The sequence below is a fragment of the Cariama cristata genome, unplaced genomic scaffold (assembly GCF_000690535.1).
Source record: "Cariama cristata isolate BGI_N322 unplaced genomic scaffold, ASM69053v1 scaffold29377, whole genome shotgun sequence".
NCBI classification, from domain to species: domain Eukaryota; kingdom Metazoa; phylum Chordata; class Aves; order Cariamiformes; family Cariamidae; genus Cariama; species Cariama cristata.
The window spans coordinates 1-20,873 of record NW_009628818.1 but is presented as its reverse complement, the minus strand read 5'-3'; the positions used below and the strand labels follow the sequence as shown (position 1 = coordinate 20,873).

Sequence of the window (20,873 nt, the reverse complement as noted above, 5' to 3'; positions counted from 1 at the left end):
ATCAATTAAGAAAGTTTAACTTTTGTCTTCTGGCTTGCTTGCCTCATTATCAGTTCATTAGCCACTTCCACCTGGGTTTTCATATAGGAAGGTATTTCCTCATTAGCACACACTGCCTTGCATACAGACAGAAAATAACAAACCCAAGTGGTACCTTTCAGATCTACTCATATTGTTAAAGAAGCCAATCAGCCCTACACGATCCTATCATTTTATGTCTATATCATCATTGTTAAGACGATGAAATCAGCAGTTCATCCACTTTTTGGAATGATATCCAAATATTCTTTATCTCTTACCTTTAAAGAGTAGCTGTTTATGTTGTTTTACAATTTTAGATTGGTCTTAATCTTACAGTAGGGAAAATATTTACTGCTCTGTTCTTACCCTGCTCAACACAATGGGGCCTTGGCATTCTCTAAGGGTTTGTCTATATGGGGTCAGTCAGGAGATTAATCTGAACTGATTTAAGGTGGATTAGTTAACTGCATTAAATCCTTGAGCAGAGACACACTGTTTTCTTACCCATATCTTCCATTTACAATCAAAGCTCTGTATACTCGAAGTGGCAAGTTTGGCAGTCCTCAAGCAGAATTCTCTACCGAGAGATGTGTTTGGAGAGGGACTGCAGTAGTTGGCTCACTGGCTCTTACACTACTCCTTGTAGATAATTATTAATCTCCATGTTATGTAAATGATAAATTTAAGTCAAAAGGCTTGCTTGAGACAGTGAAGACTATAATTCAGGTATTCCTCCCAGTTCCCAGTAAGCAAGCTGATATTTCTATCGGTAATGTAAAGAAAATCCTATTTTCTCTTTGGAATGTTAATCCTGAAAATGCACTCGACAAAAACAAAGTGACATTTCACTTAGATATCATTGAAACATTTTGTCCTGCTGTTATCAACTGAATGGGCATTTTTTGACTTTTATATTAAATTCATTAAAGAATATTAATGTCAAAAGATTTCAGTAGAGTTAAAGTACAATATTTAAGTCATCTTGACATTTTTATTAAATATTAAATAAAATTGATATATTGTCATGGAATGTTTCCATCTCACAAATCAAAATTTTTTGGCAGAAAGTTACAACCTCTAAAAGTTTTTGGCCAGCTCTGTGAAGAGGTAAAAATTTCTACCTCATACAAAAAAATCTTATGCCTTTCCAAACCGTTTTTTAAATCGTTTTTCTTCTATTGCTACACTTTTATTACAGTCGAGGGGGCAAAATGAAGGAAAGAGGATCCAGAGAAAATGTTAGTGATCCAAGAGGAATGTTCTGCCAGAGTTAATCTCAGTGACTGATTTGGGAAGGGGCTATTCGAGATACTAATATATAACTTCTATATATTGGTGATAATTCCAGTGCTCTGCCACCTAAACAGTCATCAATCCTGTCCCAGGTTATATTGCCAATTACTGCTTTAGCAATTACCTTAGTATTTGAGTGTAGGAGAACACTTCAATTGTGAGCTGTTACTCACCCTGTGATAGGTTTTAACAACCTGCTTGCCTGGCTTAATGGTGAAAGATTGCTGCTGGAAAGGTTAAGTGCGGAAAGTTCAGTCATTTGCACTTTTTCAAATTGTCTGTGCACCAAGTCAGGCACTAAGCGACTGAGCCCCTGAGCCTGGCACTCTGGAAATGGCCACGCAGGCGAAGGCAGAGGAACTCCCACTTTGCCCGCAGCCAGCAGCTTCTGTCCCTGAATGATATGGCTGATGCTTCCAGGGAGGAAGGGAGGGCGGATGCTCTCGGACGGTGCAGCATAAGCCCCAGTCGAGCTCCGAGTCTACCAGCGACAGACCAGTGGCACTTGCCTCCCAGTGATCTCACTGCCATGGGGAATGCTTGTCGGCTGGAAGAGAGGTCTGTACCACCCTCCCTGCTCTCCTTTCCATGGCTAGAGCACCCTTCATCTCTGCTGTCAGAAATGGTGCTCAGGAAAATGTAGCGGGGTAGAAATTATAGCCTTTTTGATGCAAGAAAATGTCTCTGTTGATCAGCTCTAAGGGGAAATCTTCCAGGCTTAAGCCACTCATTCATATCTAAGCCTAAGAAAATTCATGCTTTGTAAGAAAACATTTGAGGAATGTATTCCTCTACATTTTCCACAATGTTTAGAAATGTGTCCTTGAAAAACGGCAACCACAACACAGCCTTCCCAAAACTGCAAACTCTGCAAAGTTCCAGTCTGGTAGAGATGTTTGAATCAGTAAGTACAAAGCCTGCATGCAAATGGTTAACTTGATAAACAACAAACTTGGTGAGGAATTGACAGCAAAAGCAGTGGGCAAGAAGAGAGTGGAACGAAGTGCCTTTGCTCCATCCCCAGTCTTTCTGCCAGACCCATGCAGAAATGCCCCATGCGCCCACAAGGCAATACATGAAGCTCAGCAGCCCCTTGGTACGCCAAAACAATTGCTGAGGATTCAGGCCTGCAAACCTCTTTCTGCTTCCTTCGTGTGAAGGCTTTAGGGAAGTCAAAGCTAAGGCTCGCACTGTAACAGGAGGACCAAGGCCTATATTCACCGATGTATGAAAGGAAAGGGTAACAGAACTGGAACAGCCTTATTAGCATCAATGCTGGTACCCAAGTCCTATAGGAATAATGTATATTTATAAATACTAAGATGACAGATTCTATAGGGCCCTTTGAAATTCTAAGCACACTTTTTTTTTGTAAGGGCTCAAAGAATAGTTTTTGGCTTGATTTTCATTTAATCCTGTGATTGCATATTATACTTTCTAGAACAGGTTGCTTCTAGGAGACCTCAGAGACTCCGACTCATCTGTGACAGGTAAGCTACCTATAACGGCAATGTTAGAATCACCTTTGGGTTTATTTGTTTCTTTATGCAATCGTTTACCTTGAAATTGTTCTTTTGGCAAGCTCAGGAAGAGTGGGGTGGCTCTGTAGTTACAAGCAGATCTAACGTCAGTTAGGCAACTGATTATGAGAGATCGCAGTAGAAGTAGGCACATAGTGGCTTTATTATTCTCAGAGGAGTAGTGATTATTCTCAGATAAGCAGTGATTCAATGACATTATGAGCAGCTTTTTGTGGGGCTCACTTCGATTCAGAAGGCAGTACTTTCCCAGGCCCTCCTGCCCAGACTGAAGACAGACTTTGCAGTGTCCCAATTTTCATTTCTGGAAACAGACTGTAGGAATGTTGCTCAACAGTGGTAAGGAAGACGTGCTAGGACAGCATTTTCACGAGACAATGAAATAATCTTGTGATTAGTTAGGAGGGGAAAAATCACATTCTTCAGTGGCCAAAAGCTATGAGACTAGGGCCATGGTTACACACCTCGGCTTGACCAGGCACACCAACACTGCCCAATCACTCCCTAGTGTGCTAAAAGAAGAGAGTATTTTTCAAGCATATATATTTGTACACACACACACACATAATGTACATATGTATCAGTGAAGGAAATTAATAATCAGGCAAAGTGCCCTAACCTAGCTCAGAGAGTCATTAAAATTGAATCCCTCCCAATTTGAGGCACACAACAGGCTTTATAGATATGTAGGAAAAGACTAGACAGGATTTGTCCTCAGGATTGTGTTCAAGCACAGGTCAAGAGTGAAATATTCTTTGAGGATGTAACCACATTTGTCATCGCTGCTGTTTATTATCTGTTCAGCTCATTGCTTGGGATCCAGCCCTGCTCAGAGGAAAGCGTGCTGCCCTCCAGAGCTGGGTTTCCCAGATGCTGTTCTGAACGGCTGAACAAACATGCTGAAGCTTTAAGCAAAGCATAGGTTCCTGAAATGCCAGCCATTGTCACACATATCTTCAGAAACACACAAAGCTCAGCATGTCCCAAACCCTGATAACACAGGTCCTGGAACAGAGAAAATCCTCTCTAGCCTGAACAAAGAAAGAACTATATTCCTTGCAACTCTGCTGTATTGCGCTTCTGCTTTTTGGCCATAATCCCTTGACAGGCCACATTACAGTCCCACGCCGAAGGGCTGGCCCCACACCGACGGGCTGGCCCCAGGCCTCTGCGGCGGAGCTCTGGGCTGCGTGTGGGCCAGCTGCAACTCTGCATTACAGGGTCCTTATGCCGGTATGGCCAAATGGCTACTTTGGCATGCTTGGCTCTTGAGAAGGAAAGAGCTGCTCCATACAGACCACTCAGCCATGACTCTCCATGGCCAATTAAGAAATCAAAGGGGAGCTCAGCCACCACCAGGAAAGCCTGAGCCACGGTGGGAACCACTGAACCATGCTGCTTCCCAGTGTGGGAGCCTGCAGCAACAGCGACCAAGGGGGCAGAGGGTCTCCAGGAAGACGCTGTCAAGGCAGGGGCAGCCTGTGGTGCAGCCCTAGCAAGCAGCGTCAGGCTGGATGCTTTGGCTCCGTGTCCCGTCCCTGGTCCCCAAGGCAGCGGGGGCTCGAGGCTCGGACCATTTTGCTGGAGATGAGAATTCAGCAGTTACCTACCACAGTGAGGCCAGATACCTTTTATCAATCTATTTCTCAGGATCTCTTTCCTTCTCTCTCTCTCTGTTTTTTCTCTTTTTTTTTTTTTTTTTACATTTTATCTCCTCACAACAAAAATGTCAGCATGTCAAATGTCCTGTGTAGGGTGAGGGAGTGCAGGGACAGGGGGATCCCAGCGCCTGATGTCACTTGGAGGGGAAGCACCAGCAGGGGCCGAGGGAGGAAGCACAACAGGCCATGCTCTGATGGGCCTCCTGATGCTGAAACGTGATCAGAACAAACAAACAAAGCAAAAGCTGTAAAACTAAATTACTATTTTTATTTGTTTCCTTGTTGGTTTGTTTTCTCTCTTCCACTTCCTTGTCCCCAGCTGTGTGCTCCTCTAGAAAGCAGCCACTTGGCATTGGTATTTGCTGGGCATGGAGCATGTGTGTATTACATCTATTTCAAGCACTCATCCTGAGAAACGGATTCATCTCCATGAATCCCCAACAGATTTTACAACCAGCTGCACTACTGATACTAGGGTAGCAAAAAGGGAAATGATATTTTCTTTAGTTTTTTAGTTTTGACCTCTAGTCTGCTCAGTGGGCCAGTCAGGTTATTTTGCGCACTTGCGTTGTCACTGTAAACTGGTTGACACCATCCTCTGATATTCCAGTTACGACATGTAAAATACAGTCTCTCCAGCAGCATTTTCCCTTTTACTTACAACCTTCTTTTTACAAAATAACAATTTATTTTCAAAATTCCTCTGAAAACGTGTGTTTGAGCTGAAATCCTGGGTGCATATATTCCAACATAATCAAATGCACATGGAAAAGCAAATGCCTTAGAAAGCTATATAGCTGGGGTGGGTTTATCCAGCTCCCCTGTGTCCTTCTACTGTCTCTGCCTGGAGCTCTGAGAAGGGCTGGGTCAAGTTGTGGTTCCAGCTTTCTGGCTTGTGCTCATCTCCTATGCTATTTTTTCTCCTGTTTTCCTAGGCTGAGCAGGGTGCCAGCAGCAGAGGATTTGGCCTCCAGGATGCTTACAGCCTTCCCTCGAGGCCGGATCTCTGCGCAAGATGCGCTGCTTCATGGCTTCTTCAGCCCTCTGCCTCCTCAGCTCTATCAAGTTCCTGCTGGTAAGTTAACTCTTGATTTCATCTCACCAAGAAAGAGCTACTTCACATGCTATTTATTATGAGTTTCTTCTGTGGTTTGAAAGTCTGTGCCATTCACCCAGACGTCCCTCTCTTTTCTGCCTGCCATCCCTCCCCACTCCCGTATGCTGCAAAGTTTACATCCCATTGCAAATTTTACAGCTTGTTTTTCTGTTTTGTTCCACTTGACCACAGTATTAATACTAGAAGCGGTCCTGGATGGGCTGCCAGCATGGTACATTTACAAAGCAGAGGTGTATATGCTTTGACAGGTCATTTGCCCCCCATTCTGTAACCCCGAGGGGCCCGGAGCTTTCCTTCGGGCTGGCTCACACTGTGTATTCAGTGTAACTCACATGCTGGTGCCTCCTGATGTCCTGAATTCCCAGCTGCTCAGCATGATGTGCTAGTCCCAATTCCCTTGGACCGCTCCTCCTGCTCCCTTTTGATGTTCAGAGACAACAGCTGTTCCTCATACCCTGTCGCACCAGTTCTCCCTCAGTTTTACCTGCTTTATTTTCTTCTTCCCTTGCTCCCTTCTCTTAAGCACACAGCTGCATACACACAGATCTGCCTCTCCTGCCCTGAGCTGACAATAAATACAGGGTCTCCCAAGCTACAGGTTCTGTTCCCCACTAGAAGAAGCTGCCTCCTATCGGGCAACAGGCCAGAGAGCCCTTGCATTCCCTGTTGCCTCCTGGGCACCCACGACACTAGTTAGTTTGGTGGGTTTTTTTAAGATAGGGGCAATTAAGAAGAAGCCTGCTTGGACTGTGTTGTCAAGCTACTTGAAAACCTAATTTCTGGCTCCTGTGACACATCCCAAGTGAAGGAGCAGCCAGCTAGTGTCTCTCCCAAACCGCTGCCCTTCAGAAGGTGCTCTGTGTGTGTATGTGCATGAGAGACATCTGCATTCCTTTTCTGTTCACCCAGCCACAGAGCACAAATCTACTTTGACACTTTTAGAAAAATGAAAAGATGGAATCTCGCAGGAGCCTGCCTGTGCCGGGGGGGGAGGAGGGGAGCATGCACAGCAGGAGGGAAGTTGACTTTTCTTTATACATATAGGGTTTTTTCCATGCAGAGTTTAAATTATGCCTGATAAAAGGAGTTTCGTGGATGTTTCAGTTCTTTCAAACCCTCCTGGCTTCCTCCCAATTAAATGAGGTTTGTCAAAGCCACAGGGCTCTGCTGCTGCCGGAGAGGCGGACAAGCACTTCCCGCAGTGACATCTCCAATCCCCAAGGGAGAAGATGAAAGTGTCAGTGCCGAGAGAGAGAGAGAGAGAGAGAGAGAGAGAGTGTGGAAAAAAACAGGTACAGAGACAGACAGTGTGAGAGAAAGGGAGAGAGTGAGGAGAAATAGAAGGAATGAGAAAACAGATTGGCATAATGTGTCAATCTCTCCGACATGCTGTCAGAGAGGCGATAGATTCATTTCACCTGGGTTTATGCACCATCCCATATTTATTATCCCCCATATTGCAGCGAGAAGTACCTTGTGGACAGGAAACTGCATGGCGTTATCATAGCAACCAATGCGTTGGGAACAGAATCAAAGTGCACAGGGCTGAAACAAGTACAGTATCATCATGCAAGACCATATTCATGAGTGACTCATTAAGCCTGTAAAAATTAGGCAATTCTGAATAATTCCCCGTGTAGCCATCCCTATTGCCACAATCGTGTAAGATGTTTGTTTTCTTGTGTTACTTTGGCATCACACTATTTTGGAATGTAACTGTATCATTTTAAAATTCTCGTTGCTATGATAACACAGTGCAGATTTTAAATATATTCTATTCCCACTTTGTTCTGGAGGATGCTGGCTATTAGCCCCCATCCTCTGAAGGAGAAAGTTAAAGCAGAAGGGCAACAAATGAGCTGGAGATGAAAGGTGAAAGGAAGAGGGGATGATCTCAAGGTGTGTGAGAGAGTAAGAAGGACAACAATCAAACAACGTTGAAAAAATAAAAGGTTCTCATAAGAAATTATTTTCTAGTTTTATGAAATAATTGTATCCATAACTGTCCTTTTTATAAGTTGCTATGACAAGCTGGAAGCCAGAGGATGTTTTTCAAAGGTCAATTCCTGGGAAAAAATAATCGGAGAAATCAGTGTTTCAAAGATAAGTACCCCTTCAAATAGCATGTTTCTGATTACTGAGGGGAATGCTAATGGCTAGAGGCTGGCTGCTGCCCCTGGGAAGGGGGAGAGGGAGCACAGGGCTCTTTGCTTCCTGGTGGTCAGCTCCTGCAGAGGGGAACAGGTTGCTGTTGCTTATGCTCATCTGGATGCAAAGTGCTAGGGGAAAAGAAAAAAAAAGAGTAGCCCATGCTGTAAGAGAGGAAGACTCTCTGGCCCCTGAGTGGGGCTGGTCCACAGACGGGCCTCTCCTACACCTGCTCACTCCTGTGCCTCTAGCGCTAGAAGGGGCTGCTAGGGCCCAGGTTCAAACCCCACTCACCAGCTTGGTGGCCTTAATTTTACATACACCACCAGTACCTCTGGATATAGCAACAGAGGAGAGGAGCAGGGGATTCTTTAGCTTCCTTCCACTGTAGCTAGTAGCCTAAGGGGTGGCAGTGATGACCTTTCATAAAACTGGAGCATTTGCTGTCCTTTTTCTGGCCTAAGCCAATCCTGAGACAATTGTCTTTGTGCAGTGCAGCCCTGCACTACAGCAGCTCTGATAAAACTTCAGTCTAACCCTTTGCCACCTGGTAAAGCAGAATGTTTTCTGTCCAATTAATCATTCCTGGAAGAAAGATGAAATCCTTGAATCAAGAAAGCATGAGCTGTGCTCGCAACTCAGTGTCAGTCCTGAAGTGCAAAGGGCCTTCTGAGAAGGTATCTCACTCTGCTGTCAGACAGGTCAGACAGAGTAACAATTGCAGCTTATTATTCTCAGTTATAGATTTGGTTTATTTTCCCTCTCTTTTGCCTTCAAATGCTTTAGAGCAGGCTCGCAAGCAGGGAGAGACAGTGAGGTTTGGGGTTAGCATCAGTGCGCTCCCAAGAAAACATACTGCAAGAGCTCTGGCTGAACAACCCAGGCACATGGGCCAGGGAGGCCCTGAGCTGGCACCTCAGATCCTGTTCCCTTCAGAGTGATGTCCAGGCTCAGTATAGACCTTTCTCACAGGTCAGGAGACATTTGACCCTGGGCATACCATCGGCATAGCAGTTAGTCATCAAGTCCAAGTTGTGCTCTGTGAGGAGGATTGTGTGTTGTGTGGATGTGATCCTGGCTTTGACTTGAAGGGACTTGCTCTTTTTGGGTACAGTTGGTTTCTGATTGTTACTTCCCCCAGCAATTCAAAACCAGTGTGCTAGGTGGTGATGACACTATACCGTTTCTCCTAAAACAGCCCACTATTCAGCTTTTCAGAGACAAGGAGGAGGAGGAGGGAGGCTTGATGTTGACAGAGCACTGTCATTTTAATGCCTGTTGCATCTAAACTAATGCAAAGCAGTTCTAGGCAATGAGGAGGTTAAGGCTGCAAGCCATTGCCTACCAAAAATCCCATTACTGTTGGGATTAGCCAGCACTGGCAGATGTTATCACAGGGCATGTATAAAGAAGAGCTGGCTTTCATGGATGTCTTGTTTGGGTTGGCTGGTTTTCCCTAGGTTTTCCTACATAGCTAAAAGGTTTATATAGTCACTTAAATTTTTCTACCTCTGCGCTTTGCCACCTCTGTAGACAGCAAATGGATATCCTTCACTGCAAATCAGATACAGACACCCAGAAAGTGAAGTTTCCACCAGGTGTATTAATCTGGTTTATAATGTTTCTTAATAAGAGAATAAACCAAAGTTGGTGTTGAGCAGCAAATCAGCTGTCACTCTTGAACCAAAAGCAGTCTTTTCTGAGAGGTGATAAAGCAAATCTTCACTTAACTCAGGAAAAACACCCCTCACTTCACCTGGCCTGATCTCTACCATGGTGGAAGGACTGCTTGTGTAAATACAGACAGGACACTGAGGGTTTGTATTCTGTCATTAAGCCACCAACCTAGCAAAGAGCCATTGCAACATCACAGCAGATGCGTGCCAAGGGCATAGGCCTCTGGAGATGATGCCCTGCTTAAGCTCTTCCCTGGGCACTGGCCTGGAGCAGACATTGTGCTGGCAGGTGCTGAGTCCTGTTTAGGAGCACAGGGCAAAGGGGAAGAGGGGAAAAGAAGGAAGGTTTCCTTTGCTCACTCCCCAGCTCATGCTCTTGCAAAAGCACAACTGGCAGAAAGTTTGGCCCACATGACTTGTGGAAACAAAGTCCTACAGACATGGATCAAATGCTCTGACTCCCATTGATCTCAGGCCAGAGAATCTCTATAAAGGTCTTATTGTTCAGGGAGATGAACTGCTCTTGGAGGAAGTGCTGTTAATACGCTTCATGGAGGCAGATGTTATTGCATCGGAGATTAGCAGACGTTTTTCTGTATTTTGTCTAATTGCAAGTTGTATCTGAGGTTTCTTTAACTTCCATTTCCCCTTTAACACTCTTAAATGCAAATCTGAGAAGATTTAGTTGTCTTGTTTGCTGTGAAAGACATCTGGGCTGGAACTCCCATGTAGTCGTTTCCCATCCTCACGTGCACTTCTGCCTTCACCCAATTATCAGCAGAAAAGAACAAATGGGGGTGTAGTGATCAGATTTCTAAGGCACAAAAGTTAAAGCTAAGTTTGAGATTGTGACAGCAAGCAACCATGAGCCTAGGAACTCAATTAGCCTGAAAGACAACTATCTCATTATCTTTCCTAAAATGATATAAATACATAAGAATATAAAAATTTAAAATAAACTCTCTCTCTATTAACTGTCTAGATGACTGAATTTCACTGCTCAATTTCTTTAAACACCCACTTTAGTATTTATTTATTCTAAGCGTGAAGCAGCTACGATAATTAGACTGTCAGATTTGGTAAGTTAATGAGGAGTCACTGGAGTGGAAGGTTTTGCATTTGTGAGATTGCTGAAGGAGAGAAGCTCCATGCCTTCGCTCTATCTCTTTTTTCTTTCTCTTTTTTTCCCCCTCCACTGGGTGGGAAGGATAGCATGGCAGTGCATAGATCCATTTGAATCCTTTTGATTAGCAGGTTGCATTCCTACCACTGTTTTACCAAACAGTATTTTGCTGGTTGCACCAAGAAAAAGAAAAAGAAAAAAGAAAAGAAACCATAGATGAGATTTCTAGAGAAGGGTGTCTAGATTAAAGAAATAATTTTCAAAAAAAATCAGAATGAATGGAGCTCTGAGAAATAGGATCCTGAATTAGTTTATATCGTGGCTAATGTCAGAGGAGAGCATTAGGAAAGCAGCACAGTGAAAGAAAAGGGCCATTTTGCAGCTTTCTCTTTAACCTGATTTTTCCACAGGACAATCAGTGCTCACAGTTCCAGGAGTGAGACTGCAACCTGAAATCTGTGACCTGTTTGCTTCTTACCGAAAAGGCCATCTCTCAGGAGGTTCAAGCAAGTTTTGGTAGAAAGCAGGGATAACTGACTAATTCTTGGGTAAGCACATAGTTGCCACAGTCAAAGCTGCTGCCATCATCCTTAGCACATGAATTCCTTTGTGTATGGAAGGTGGGAAAACAGAACTGATACCCAGGGCTGGATGACCACATCCCAGGCTGAGGACAAAGTGGGTAATCTCACATTCAGAGAGAAGAGATCAGCAAGCCAATGGCCCCCAATGCACAATGCTCAGTGGTAGCATGGTAGGTTTGGGTTTGTTTCATCATATTCCCAAGTGTCGGACCAGTGCCCTTTCCTCTGATGCCTCCCCAGTCAAAATATTGCTTCATGTCCCCATTGCTTAAACTGACCAAACTGCTTTGTTCGCCTTTGCTCTTGCCTGTTGAGTTCACATTTTATAGCTTACTTGTTTTGATTTCAAAGGCAATGGAACTTGCGCAGAGCTAGGCAAAATCTCCTTAGCTCATAACATCCTTGGTTTTAAATAATCACTATTTTAATATGACACACCTCAAAATGATGCTTCAGCATCAATATTTTTCATCTCCTTTTTGTTACAGAAGACCAAAAGATCACTTAAAATCACCATTATTGAAGGAAATTACCAGAAAATATATTTTTATTATATCCTGTCTCTTTGTTTACTTTGTGCAGTTGTTAACAGCGCTGGGTCTGTGCTTTCAAGGCAGACCTGGAAACTGATCTTGCGGCCAAATTAGTTTGACTGTCTTATTGTCTGCCAAGCTAAGAGGCAACTTAGCTGTGATAGCAGAGGAAACCTCAGCTACCCATCTGTGCTTTCAAATGCATGTAGATGGCATCTACCTGCTATGGGATCAGATCCCAGCACACAGTGCCTGGTCTTACAGCCTCTCTCCACCCCATCTGCCCTCATCATGTAGACAACAGCAGGCAGACAGGACAGCCTCGAGTCCCTTCGAGAAGGACCTGATGCTGCCAGCCCTGTGACCAGATGACTGGGTTTTGGAGGCAGCCTGAATACATTCCCTGCTCACCTGCTCAGCTAAGTGCAGACAGGACGGCTGTTCCCTCTCTGTGATGAGAGAGGGACTAATCCTGCCAAAAAAGCTGGTTGTCAGTTGCACTAAGGCTTCTGGGACAACTCACTGGAGGAGGGCACTCATGCTTTAGTGTTCAATGAACCTGGATTTGTCCAGTTTTAACTGCTTTTGAGAGTATTTCACAAATATATAATTTAAAATAGTGAAATTATGAAAATAGTAGGAGATACTCTTAAATATTTTCTTTTTTTTTTTAATATTAACCTGGCCTCAAAGTGATTGTGTCCCTTTTTTTAAGCTGCTTACAAAGCATACTAAACAAGCAAACTAAACATCAGCTGAAGTTTTCTTCTGTACTTCATGACAGAAAAACATTCTATAAGTGATGGTGTTCATATTATTGATTCTCTTTTTAAAAAAGGCATCTGATTTCAGACACACAATCAAGGTTATAAACGAAACAGTGATTTTTTTATCACTTTAATAGCCTACCAATGGAAAGTAAGGGGTTCTGTGTGCTTTTTCAAATCTAATCAGAGGTAGATAGGCATCTAAAGCACAACAGCCTCATGCTGGCACATGAGAGAATGGAATTTCCTGGGAACATAATAAAACTGGCCAGCCTTCCTTCATTGGCCTACCTGAGTTAAGTTACAAAAACAGACAAAACCAAAAAACTAAACATACCAGGCTCAATCATGAATCCATGGGCCCTAAGCGACACAGCAAGAGACAAAACATCATCACAGTCTCCTCCTTGCCCTCCTTCTGGTTTCAGGAAGGGAAGAGAGCGTGCCAGGCATCTATCCCAGGGTGATACACTCTCCATGCCAACAGTCCATCCATTTTCTACCCTATTCCACCTGTTTCCCTCTGCCTGCTGAGGAAGAACATACGGATCATTGGAATCTGCTTCCGTTCTCATGCTGCCTCTCAAAGTGCAGATAAATAACGCAGTGCCTCTTACACATATGTGCTACGGTACTAGCTAAGTGTAGTTGAATCTAGAGGAAGATTAGAGCTTGTTTTAAACCAACTGTTAAAAAGCAAAGTAACTGAAGTCACTAGCCCTGCAGAATATTTGTAATTAGGATTTACTTTTCCTTTTGATTCAGGCCTTAGGCCATGGATTTTTATCCTCACAGAATTCCTTTGCAAAAGGGGCAGATTCTACCCTCCATTACACCAAGGACTTTTGAAATAACTCTTGATGTTGATAAAATGCAGCAAAGTCTCTGAGAGTATAAAACAAGGGCAGAGTTTGGTCGGGGGGGATATTTTTAAGAATCACCTTTCAGTAGAAGAGAATGAAATTGTGCAGATGTCCTACCTTTTGTTTTTCAGAAAGCAATGTCAGAAAGATTGACTTGGCAACGAAGATGTAACAGCACAGTCTGGACACTGGACTTGCAGAATAAACTCAGCCATGTGTCACTTAATAGAGAGATCCCTGGACCAGAAGATCGATGTACAAACAGGACAGATGGGGACTGACAATTGAAAGAATGCAGAGGCTGATCCAAGGCTTACAGAGACCTGTCATTCCTGGGGTTTGCCTACAATCTCTTTCAACAAAAGAGCTCCTGAGGGAAGGAGGGGATTAGTCAAAAGTTGAGTGAAGTCTCCTGGGAAGATGGTTTCTTGGATAAAGTTGTCAACAAAAGGAATTGTTTAAGACTATTTGTTATAATTTCCTAGAGGGAGCTTCTGCCATTACTAACAGGATTACCAGCATACTGGTTCCACACCAGCAGAGCATTAGACATGTGCATTGCAGACTGGTTGCTTAGAGCTGAATTCAGGGGTCTTCTTACACTGAGTCCCAAATGTGTGCAGGTGTTGATGAGCAGAGGAGAGATGGCAAAGAATTAAGATGCAGCCAAACATGGGCCATTTTTTGGTCCAGCTGTTGCAGAGAGTCCTGGCTCATTAATGAGTTACCAGGGTGTTTTAATCTCCTTAATCTCAGGGCTACTGACAGACTATGAGAAGGAGAGCTAATCTGAGGTGAGTGCTGATCAGGATACATAGGGAAATCAGAGAGCTCTTTCCCAACTACAGTTACTGTGAAATTTCTCATAGAATTCTTCCTGGAAGAATCAGGAAAGCAAGTGACTTACTGTGTTCAAGTATCAGTCCACTTGGTTTCAGTTATCTGGAATATTTTTTCTCAGCTCTGGAACATCAGAAACCAGAAGCCTTGGTGTAACCTCACAGCAGATCTGGGAAGAAAAGGGAGACATAAATAATTAAGGTGCAGGCATGCAAACCTTCTTGAATACTTATTCATCTCAATGGTGTCACTGGCATGACTGGGAGAACTTCTCTAAGCAAGAATTATGCAGAGCATTGAGGCATTGGAACAAAACCAGTCATGGAGCTATGGGGAAACACCAGAGAAATGAGTGGCAGCCATAGAAAGAGCTGAAAGGTGACATTTTAGTGTAAGGGAGCTACAGCTCCAGCCTGACCCCAGTCCATAGTTTGCTAACCAAACACTGCAGATCTGAGCAGGAAGCAGCACAACTGTTTACCTTCCCCTTTGCCCTTGCTATAGATATAATTGCAGGAACGTATAGATTAGCTACATAAAAGACCACACAGACTACCTGCAGGCACTGCTCAGTTAAGAGGACAAGAGGTATTCCTTATGTTACGTGACAGTCCTTAAAGTTCTCTGCCTTGATGAAAAGGCAAGCTATGTCCCAAAAGACTTTCCACCTCTAGATTGCGTGGTCCCAGATCTCCCAAACACCAGCCACTCTCAAAGTGAGTGTGAATGCCTGACCTCCCTTTGCAATACTGAACAGAAATTTGTCTCAGTATTAGGACCTTCTGCCTTTCATTTGCTCTGCAATGAATCTGGAATAATATTACAGTGACCTCACAGCAGTATAAGCAAGATCAGACTGGAGTATCCTATAGAGTTCTACTCAGGCATGTATCTCTCTGTCAGCTTCCCATGTGCAGGTTTATTTGTGGAGAGAAGGGCATTTGGAACCTTTTTAGAAGAAAAACAGTAGTTAAGCACACTGGCACTGGCTATTGCATTGCAAAACCTTCAAAGAACCAGTACAAATAAGCAGCTTTTCTAAAGTGGCTGGCTGCCTGCATAGGTAGAAGATAGCTCTCCACTTCTGAGTTATGCTGCATTGTCATATGCATGTTCAGAGCAGCTGTAAATGATGCCCAGGTTGGGATAGGGGTGTTCTGCGTTCCTTTTGTGCTCCTGGAGACGGCTGGACTAAAAGCAGTGAAGAAGTAGGATCTCTAATGCCTGCCATGAGATGGTTATGGCTGGATGTCAGCTCCTAATTGGGAGCCACTAAACACTCAAGATAATATTAAATGAAAGGATTTGTTATGTATGGGCAGTGAGGGATCTAATGATGGGAACTGAATCACTTTCCTCATGGCATCTATCCAGAACATCAGTTGTAAATTTCTTCTGCCCTGGAGCAGCAGAGGGAATGGCTTTGCTCTTTTACATAGCTGCTAGCCCACAATGGCCAAAGCTCTTTTGCTAAATTGCCAAAGGGTCAAATGATACCTTCTAGCTCGGTATCTGGAGGGGCAGAAAGCCAAGAAGACCCTGGCAAAAGGATGTGCTGCAAGCCAGCACCCTTCTGTTCATTAACTCAACATTGGAGGCCCAATGCCTTAAATACGCCAGATCAGAGAGAGAAATTGCCCCAGAACAACTCCTCTCCCAAACTAATGGGAATACTGTTTACATCAGGAGCGCTGATCTCAGTAGATTTTCCATCCCCTGGCCTGCACAATCTCAGGGGCAACAGCTGTCAGGGAAAATGGACGTAGTGTTGTAATAAGTCAGGAAGAGTAGGTAACAAGAAACACATCTGAATTCATGTACCAAGTTAGTGCCACCCAAAAAGATAGTCCTGCTTCCCCCATTTCCCTCCCTGCTTTGAGCTTCACAGTCTTTCTCTCTTTTGCTCTCTGGCACTTTTCTAAGCCCTCGATGAGCTGATTTAACTCACTAAACAGGTGGAAAATGCTGACTTAGTTTTTCATTGCTTTAGTGAGCTGAATCAGATTATCAGAGAAGTACCAGATTTCATGTGTGACTAAGTGTGGAGCAGGAAAGGAGGAGCAGGAAAAAGCCATGAAATTCAGACTCTCTTATCTCCAACCTGCTCACATCTAGTTTGTGTGGGTGGTCATCCCCTGTCACATCTGGATGTTTGATGTTCTGTTTTGAGGTAATAACTTACAAGAAGTAAGTACTCAGTACTGCTATCATGTATGTGGGCCCATGTCAAATCTAGGTGTTTGCTGTTGAAGACCTCACAAAAAATCCCGGACATTGGCAGAGAGGTGCAGGACTGACCTTTCCTTTCTTCCAGAAAAGACTTTCTCTTGGCAGGGGTAGGATGCATTGGTAAAGCAGGTGAGAGTTTATGAAGTGCATGTAAATGGAGATCATTGTGCTCAAGGGTCATCAAACTGTTTCTTCTCACCACCTAGTAAAAAAATAAAAACAAATCTGAGATTTTGGAGAAATCCTTTAACATCCTCTTTTATGTAAAGAGAGTTTAACAGCAGACTTAAATATTTGCTTTAAAAACATCTTGAAGTAAATGAAATAACTTCTTTCCCAGGCCAAGATTCTGTTTTACTTCAGCCCAGAGCAAGTTTGTTGGCCAAATTACATATCCTCAAGAAAAAATCCGAGGGCTTTAATACTTGCAAACCCCTGTCTGTAATGGCGCAAGCAGGCAATGCTCTTTAAAGGGGGGGAAAAGCACCAGGAAAATCCCCCTCACAAGCCAGAACTGCATTTGGGGAGCCCAGATGAAAGCCCTGATGCGGGTCATGTGACAGGTGTCACTTCAGTAATGATATTGGGGCAGAGATAAAAGTCCTTGCCGGCTGGTCATGTGACACCGCTTCATTACTGGCACAGCAGGTGGTCGGAGAGTCTCAATGCCTTTATTTTTTTATTATTTTTTAATTTTTTTTTATTCTGTGATAATGAGAAAATGTTTAAACTTCCATCCCTGTGTTTAAACACTTCTTCATGCTGACAGCAGCAGGAGATCCCTTGATCAGCTGTCAGATGGGAAAGTGCAATTTTTCTGGAAAGTAAACAGCATGTTTGCCAGTTGGAAATCATTTTCTGTTTGTTGGGACTGCTAGTCATGGTGTGATGGAGCCATGTCACAGCATCTGACAACTCGGGAGTGGGGAATAGAAAACAGGCTGAGAATTGGGTTTTTGACTCTGCCTCTGATAACAGGAGCTTGAGATTTTTCACACTTTGCTATTGTTATTGTGGAGAAAAAAACCCCCACCACTTATGGATTGCTTATGAAACTTTTAAAGCAGCGGCTCAGTGTCAGTGTGGATATGTGGGACCTTCTAAAAGAAGCTCCTGCATTTTAATAGAAACTTTCCTAGGAGAAAAACAGAAGGGACACAGAAAGGAACTGAGTAGGTGTGGAGACCCGTGGGGGTGAACGTGCCCCAATCTCATTCCTGGCTAGCAAGGAAAAACAAAAAAAAGTCTCCTTATAATTATATTAGAAAACTTTGCATGGCTCTGATGTCACTCAGGCTTGGGGAACCCACTGGGAGTTTCAGGTGAGACAAGGAAGGCAAATGTGGTCACAGAGTCATGCGAGAGAGCGCAACCCCATCCCGGGGTGGCCAGGGCCTGGCTGAAATCAGAGCTGTTATGCTCCCCTTCGGAAGTACCCTGGAACCCAACTAAGTTCACTTTAAATGCTAACCACATTTTTTTCTTTGCCTATTAGGCAAATACCTTCTCAAAGTCAATTCCCATAGAGAATGAGAGATACAGATATAACACACATAATTTTAATTAAAATTAAGGTCTGAATGTGCATATGCAGAGGCATACACAGCATTTTTCCTATGCAGACATAGACAACATCTTATATGCAGAATCAACAAATCAACCTGATTTCAACACTGGGAAAGTTAATTACTCAGAGCATGGCTTGGATTGCGTATTAGACATTTGCAGCAATTATATTACGTGGAGTCCTTGGTAGTCTCCCAACAAATGCTTTCCTCTGCTGGCTTCACTGGAGCCTTCTGCCTATTCCTAAAGATCTCCATTAAAAGCTTCCTGCCTATTACACTTCATGAAGTGCTGGCTCGTTAAAACTGAAGTTTTGATGCCCGGTTGGTATCTCACTCACACCAGAAAAGCCCTAGAGCTGGTGCTTTGGTTTGAGGCCGGGCTCTGTGGAGGCCGTTGGGGCTGGGGAGGCAGCTCCTTCCTTCCCTCCCGCCCTGCACTGCTGCCATGAGGGGCAGGGCTGAACCATCAGCAAAAATGATCCCAAGCGAAAAGATCAGATCAGAATCTGGCCCTTTGTTAGCAGCAGTCATTAAAAAACACTGCACTTTTAAGAGGAGCTTATTCAATTAGCAGACTAACAGGCTCCATCAGATAAGCTGGGGATTTCCCTGGGAATCTGAGTCACATACTGCCGAAGCTGCTCTGCACCCTATGGTTAACCCTCTCTGCGCAGAACCAGAATGAAGAGGCCAAATCCCAGGACAAGGTTTATTTTTGGATTCTTACAGGAGAAGGAAGAGCCCTCCACTGTGCCTCGAAGCCCCCGGAGGTGCCAGTGCCGAGCGTGAGTCGCATACGCTGGAAGGACCCAGGAGAGGACCATGGCACCAAACTGGAGCTGCTGCAGACGGGAGACTCGCCTGAGCTCCGATAAACACACTGACATTTGGCAGCCTGACAGCTTCACAGTCCCATAAGAGGCTTCCTAATTAGAGCCTGGGTGAGAAATAATCCACAACTTGAAGTTTGTCTCTAGCTTCCTTGGTGCACTTTTTTTCCCCTCCTTTTTTGTGCCTTTTCTCCCTTTTCAGTGTTTTCTCTCACACGTTCTCAATACATCCCCTCCCTGCAGGCAGAAGCTGTTTGAAACACCAAGCAGGAGAAAGGGTCATTTTTGCCTGTCCTCTCAGCTCAGAAGAGCTCCCAGCAAAAGCTCCCCTCTCGCGTTCCAGCATTGCCCTTGAAGGAGTTGGGGAGATAAAGCAGGGGAAAGGACAGCACATGGTGAAGTTTGTAACGAAGCAAAGTACAACCGGTCTGGAAGAAAACCAAACCAGTCCCATTCACTCCTGGTCACGCAAGTAGGGCAAAACCAGTGCTCCCAGCAGCAGGAGAATGGGGACTCTGGGTCTGGATCCAGTCCTGAATTTTGCTTTCCTCTACAGCAAGCTGGCCCCGAGCAGCACGTCACAACGTCCCGAGTCTTTCAGCTGGAGCCAGGGTCTGAATTTAGCATTGCCTTTAAGATGCACGGTACCGTGATGCTGCTGTATCATAGCAAGACATTCATCCAGCTGATTGCAAGATGAAATATATTTTTTAGAGATAAGTACTGTTACAGAGCTAGATCTCTCAAAGCTAAATCATATCCCACCCATTTAACCCAACACATGCATATTCTCTGAATAGTTCCAGAAAAGCTTCTCAAATGTAATAACCTCTGAAATTGAGATTATATCAACAATCAACATCAGCTATGACAAGTATAACTCTTTTACTGTGTTTACTTCCTAGAGGGTTATTTGCTGATAGCAGGATTGATTGTTCTCTATTTAATATCCCAAAGACTTTTCCAGGGTAATGAGACAGGCAGCAAAGCTCTTCAAAGATAATAGCCACTGTATACACTGCAACAGCTTGGATGCAGACACAAACATCAGAATCCACTTTATATTAGAGGGTTGTTCCTCTTCACCATCCTCCTTGGTGAATACCATATTCCCTGGATAGCCACCAGAAACAGGCAGAAACTTGGGATTCTCCAGTCTTGGACATATGTTACATTGGAGAGCTCTGCATGTTTTTTTTGGACCCCAGGTGAGGACATGGGACCAATACCTACAGATATTTGACCATTAGCTCTCTCCAAAGCAAAGAGATTTCATTCAAAATATGCAGTTGAAGCTATTTCCAGGACAAGCATATTTTTGCTGAGATATACTGGAAGGTCTCCATCTAACACCTCTAGAATTCAGTATGAGTCTTATCCAGAGGACTGGGGGTCCTTAGGAAGTGTACTTTTTTGAGGTTTCACTTTGGGGACTTCATTATGATTGCTGACGCCCAAGTGTTTCATGTGCTGCAGGTGTCTATGTACTGTGCAACTATGAGAAAAAACTCAGAGGCCATACTGGACTTGATCATCAGCAATGTAAGTGAGCTCGTTGGTGACATCAAGATTGGAGGCAGCCTGGGCTCCAGCGATCACGCACTGGTGGAGTTTGTAGTCTGGAGGGATGTGAGTCAGGCAAAGAGTAAAATCAGGACCCTGAATTTTAGGAAGGCCAACTACCAGCTCTTCAAGGAGTTAGTTAACAGGACCCCCTGGGAAACTGCCCTCAGGGACAAGGGAGCAGAGCAGAGCTGGCAGATTTTCAAGGAAATCTTCTATAGAGCGCAGTAGCTTGCGATCCCCAAGAGAAAGAAATCGGGAAAGCAAGGCAAGAGGCTGGCATGGCTGAGTCAAGACCTGCTGGTCAAACTAAAGGCCAAGAAGGAAATGAGGCAGTGGAGGCGGAGACAGGTATCCTGGGAGGAGTATAGAGAGGCTGCCCGGTTGTGCAGAGATGGGGTCAGGAAGGCCAAGGCGCGGCTGGAGCTGAACTTGGCAAGGGATGTAAAGAATAACAAGAAGGGCATCTATAGGTATGTCAATCAGAAGTGGAAAGTCAAAGAAAATGTAGCCCCTCTC

General features: G+C 44.1%; 1 protein-coding gene across 1 annotated transcript in view; it reads left to right on the top strand.

The window, feature by feature from the left end:
- The window catches only part of LOC104165358 (cyclin-dependent kinase 15-like), a 34,807-nt gene extending 23,710 nt beyond the window's left edge, over window positions 1-11,097 (top strand). The window contains 3 exon segments of the mRNA XM_009704956.1: window positions 2,756-2,804; window positions 5,449-5,588; window positions 10,988-11,097. Of these exon segments, the coding sequence (XP_009703258.1) occupies window positions 2,756-2,804; window positions 5,449-5,588; window positions 10,988-11,097 (299 nt within the window).
- Window positions 11,098-20,873: the final 9,776 nt, after the last annotated feature.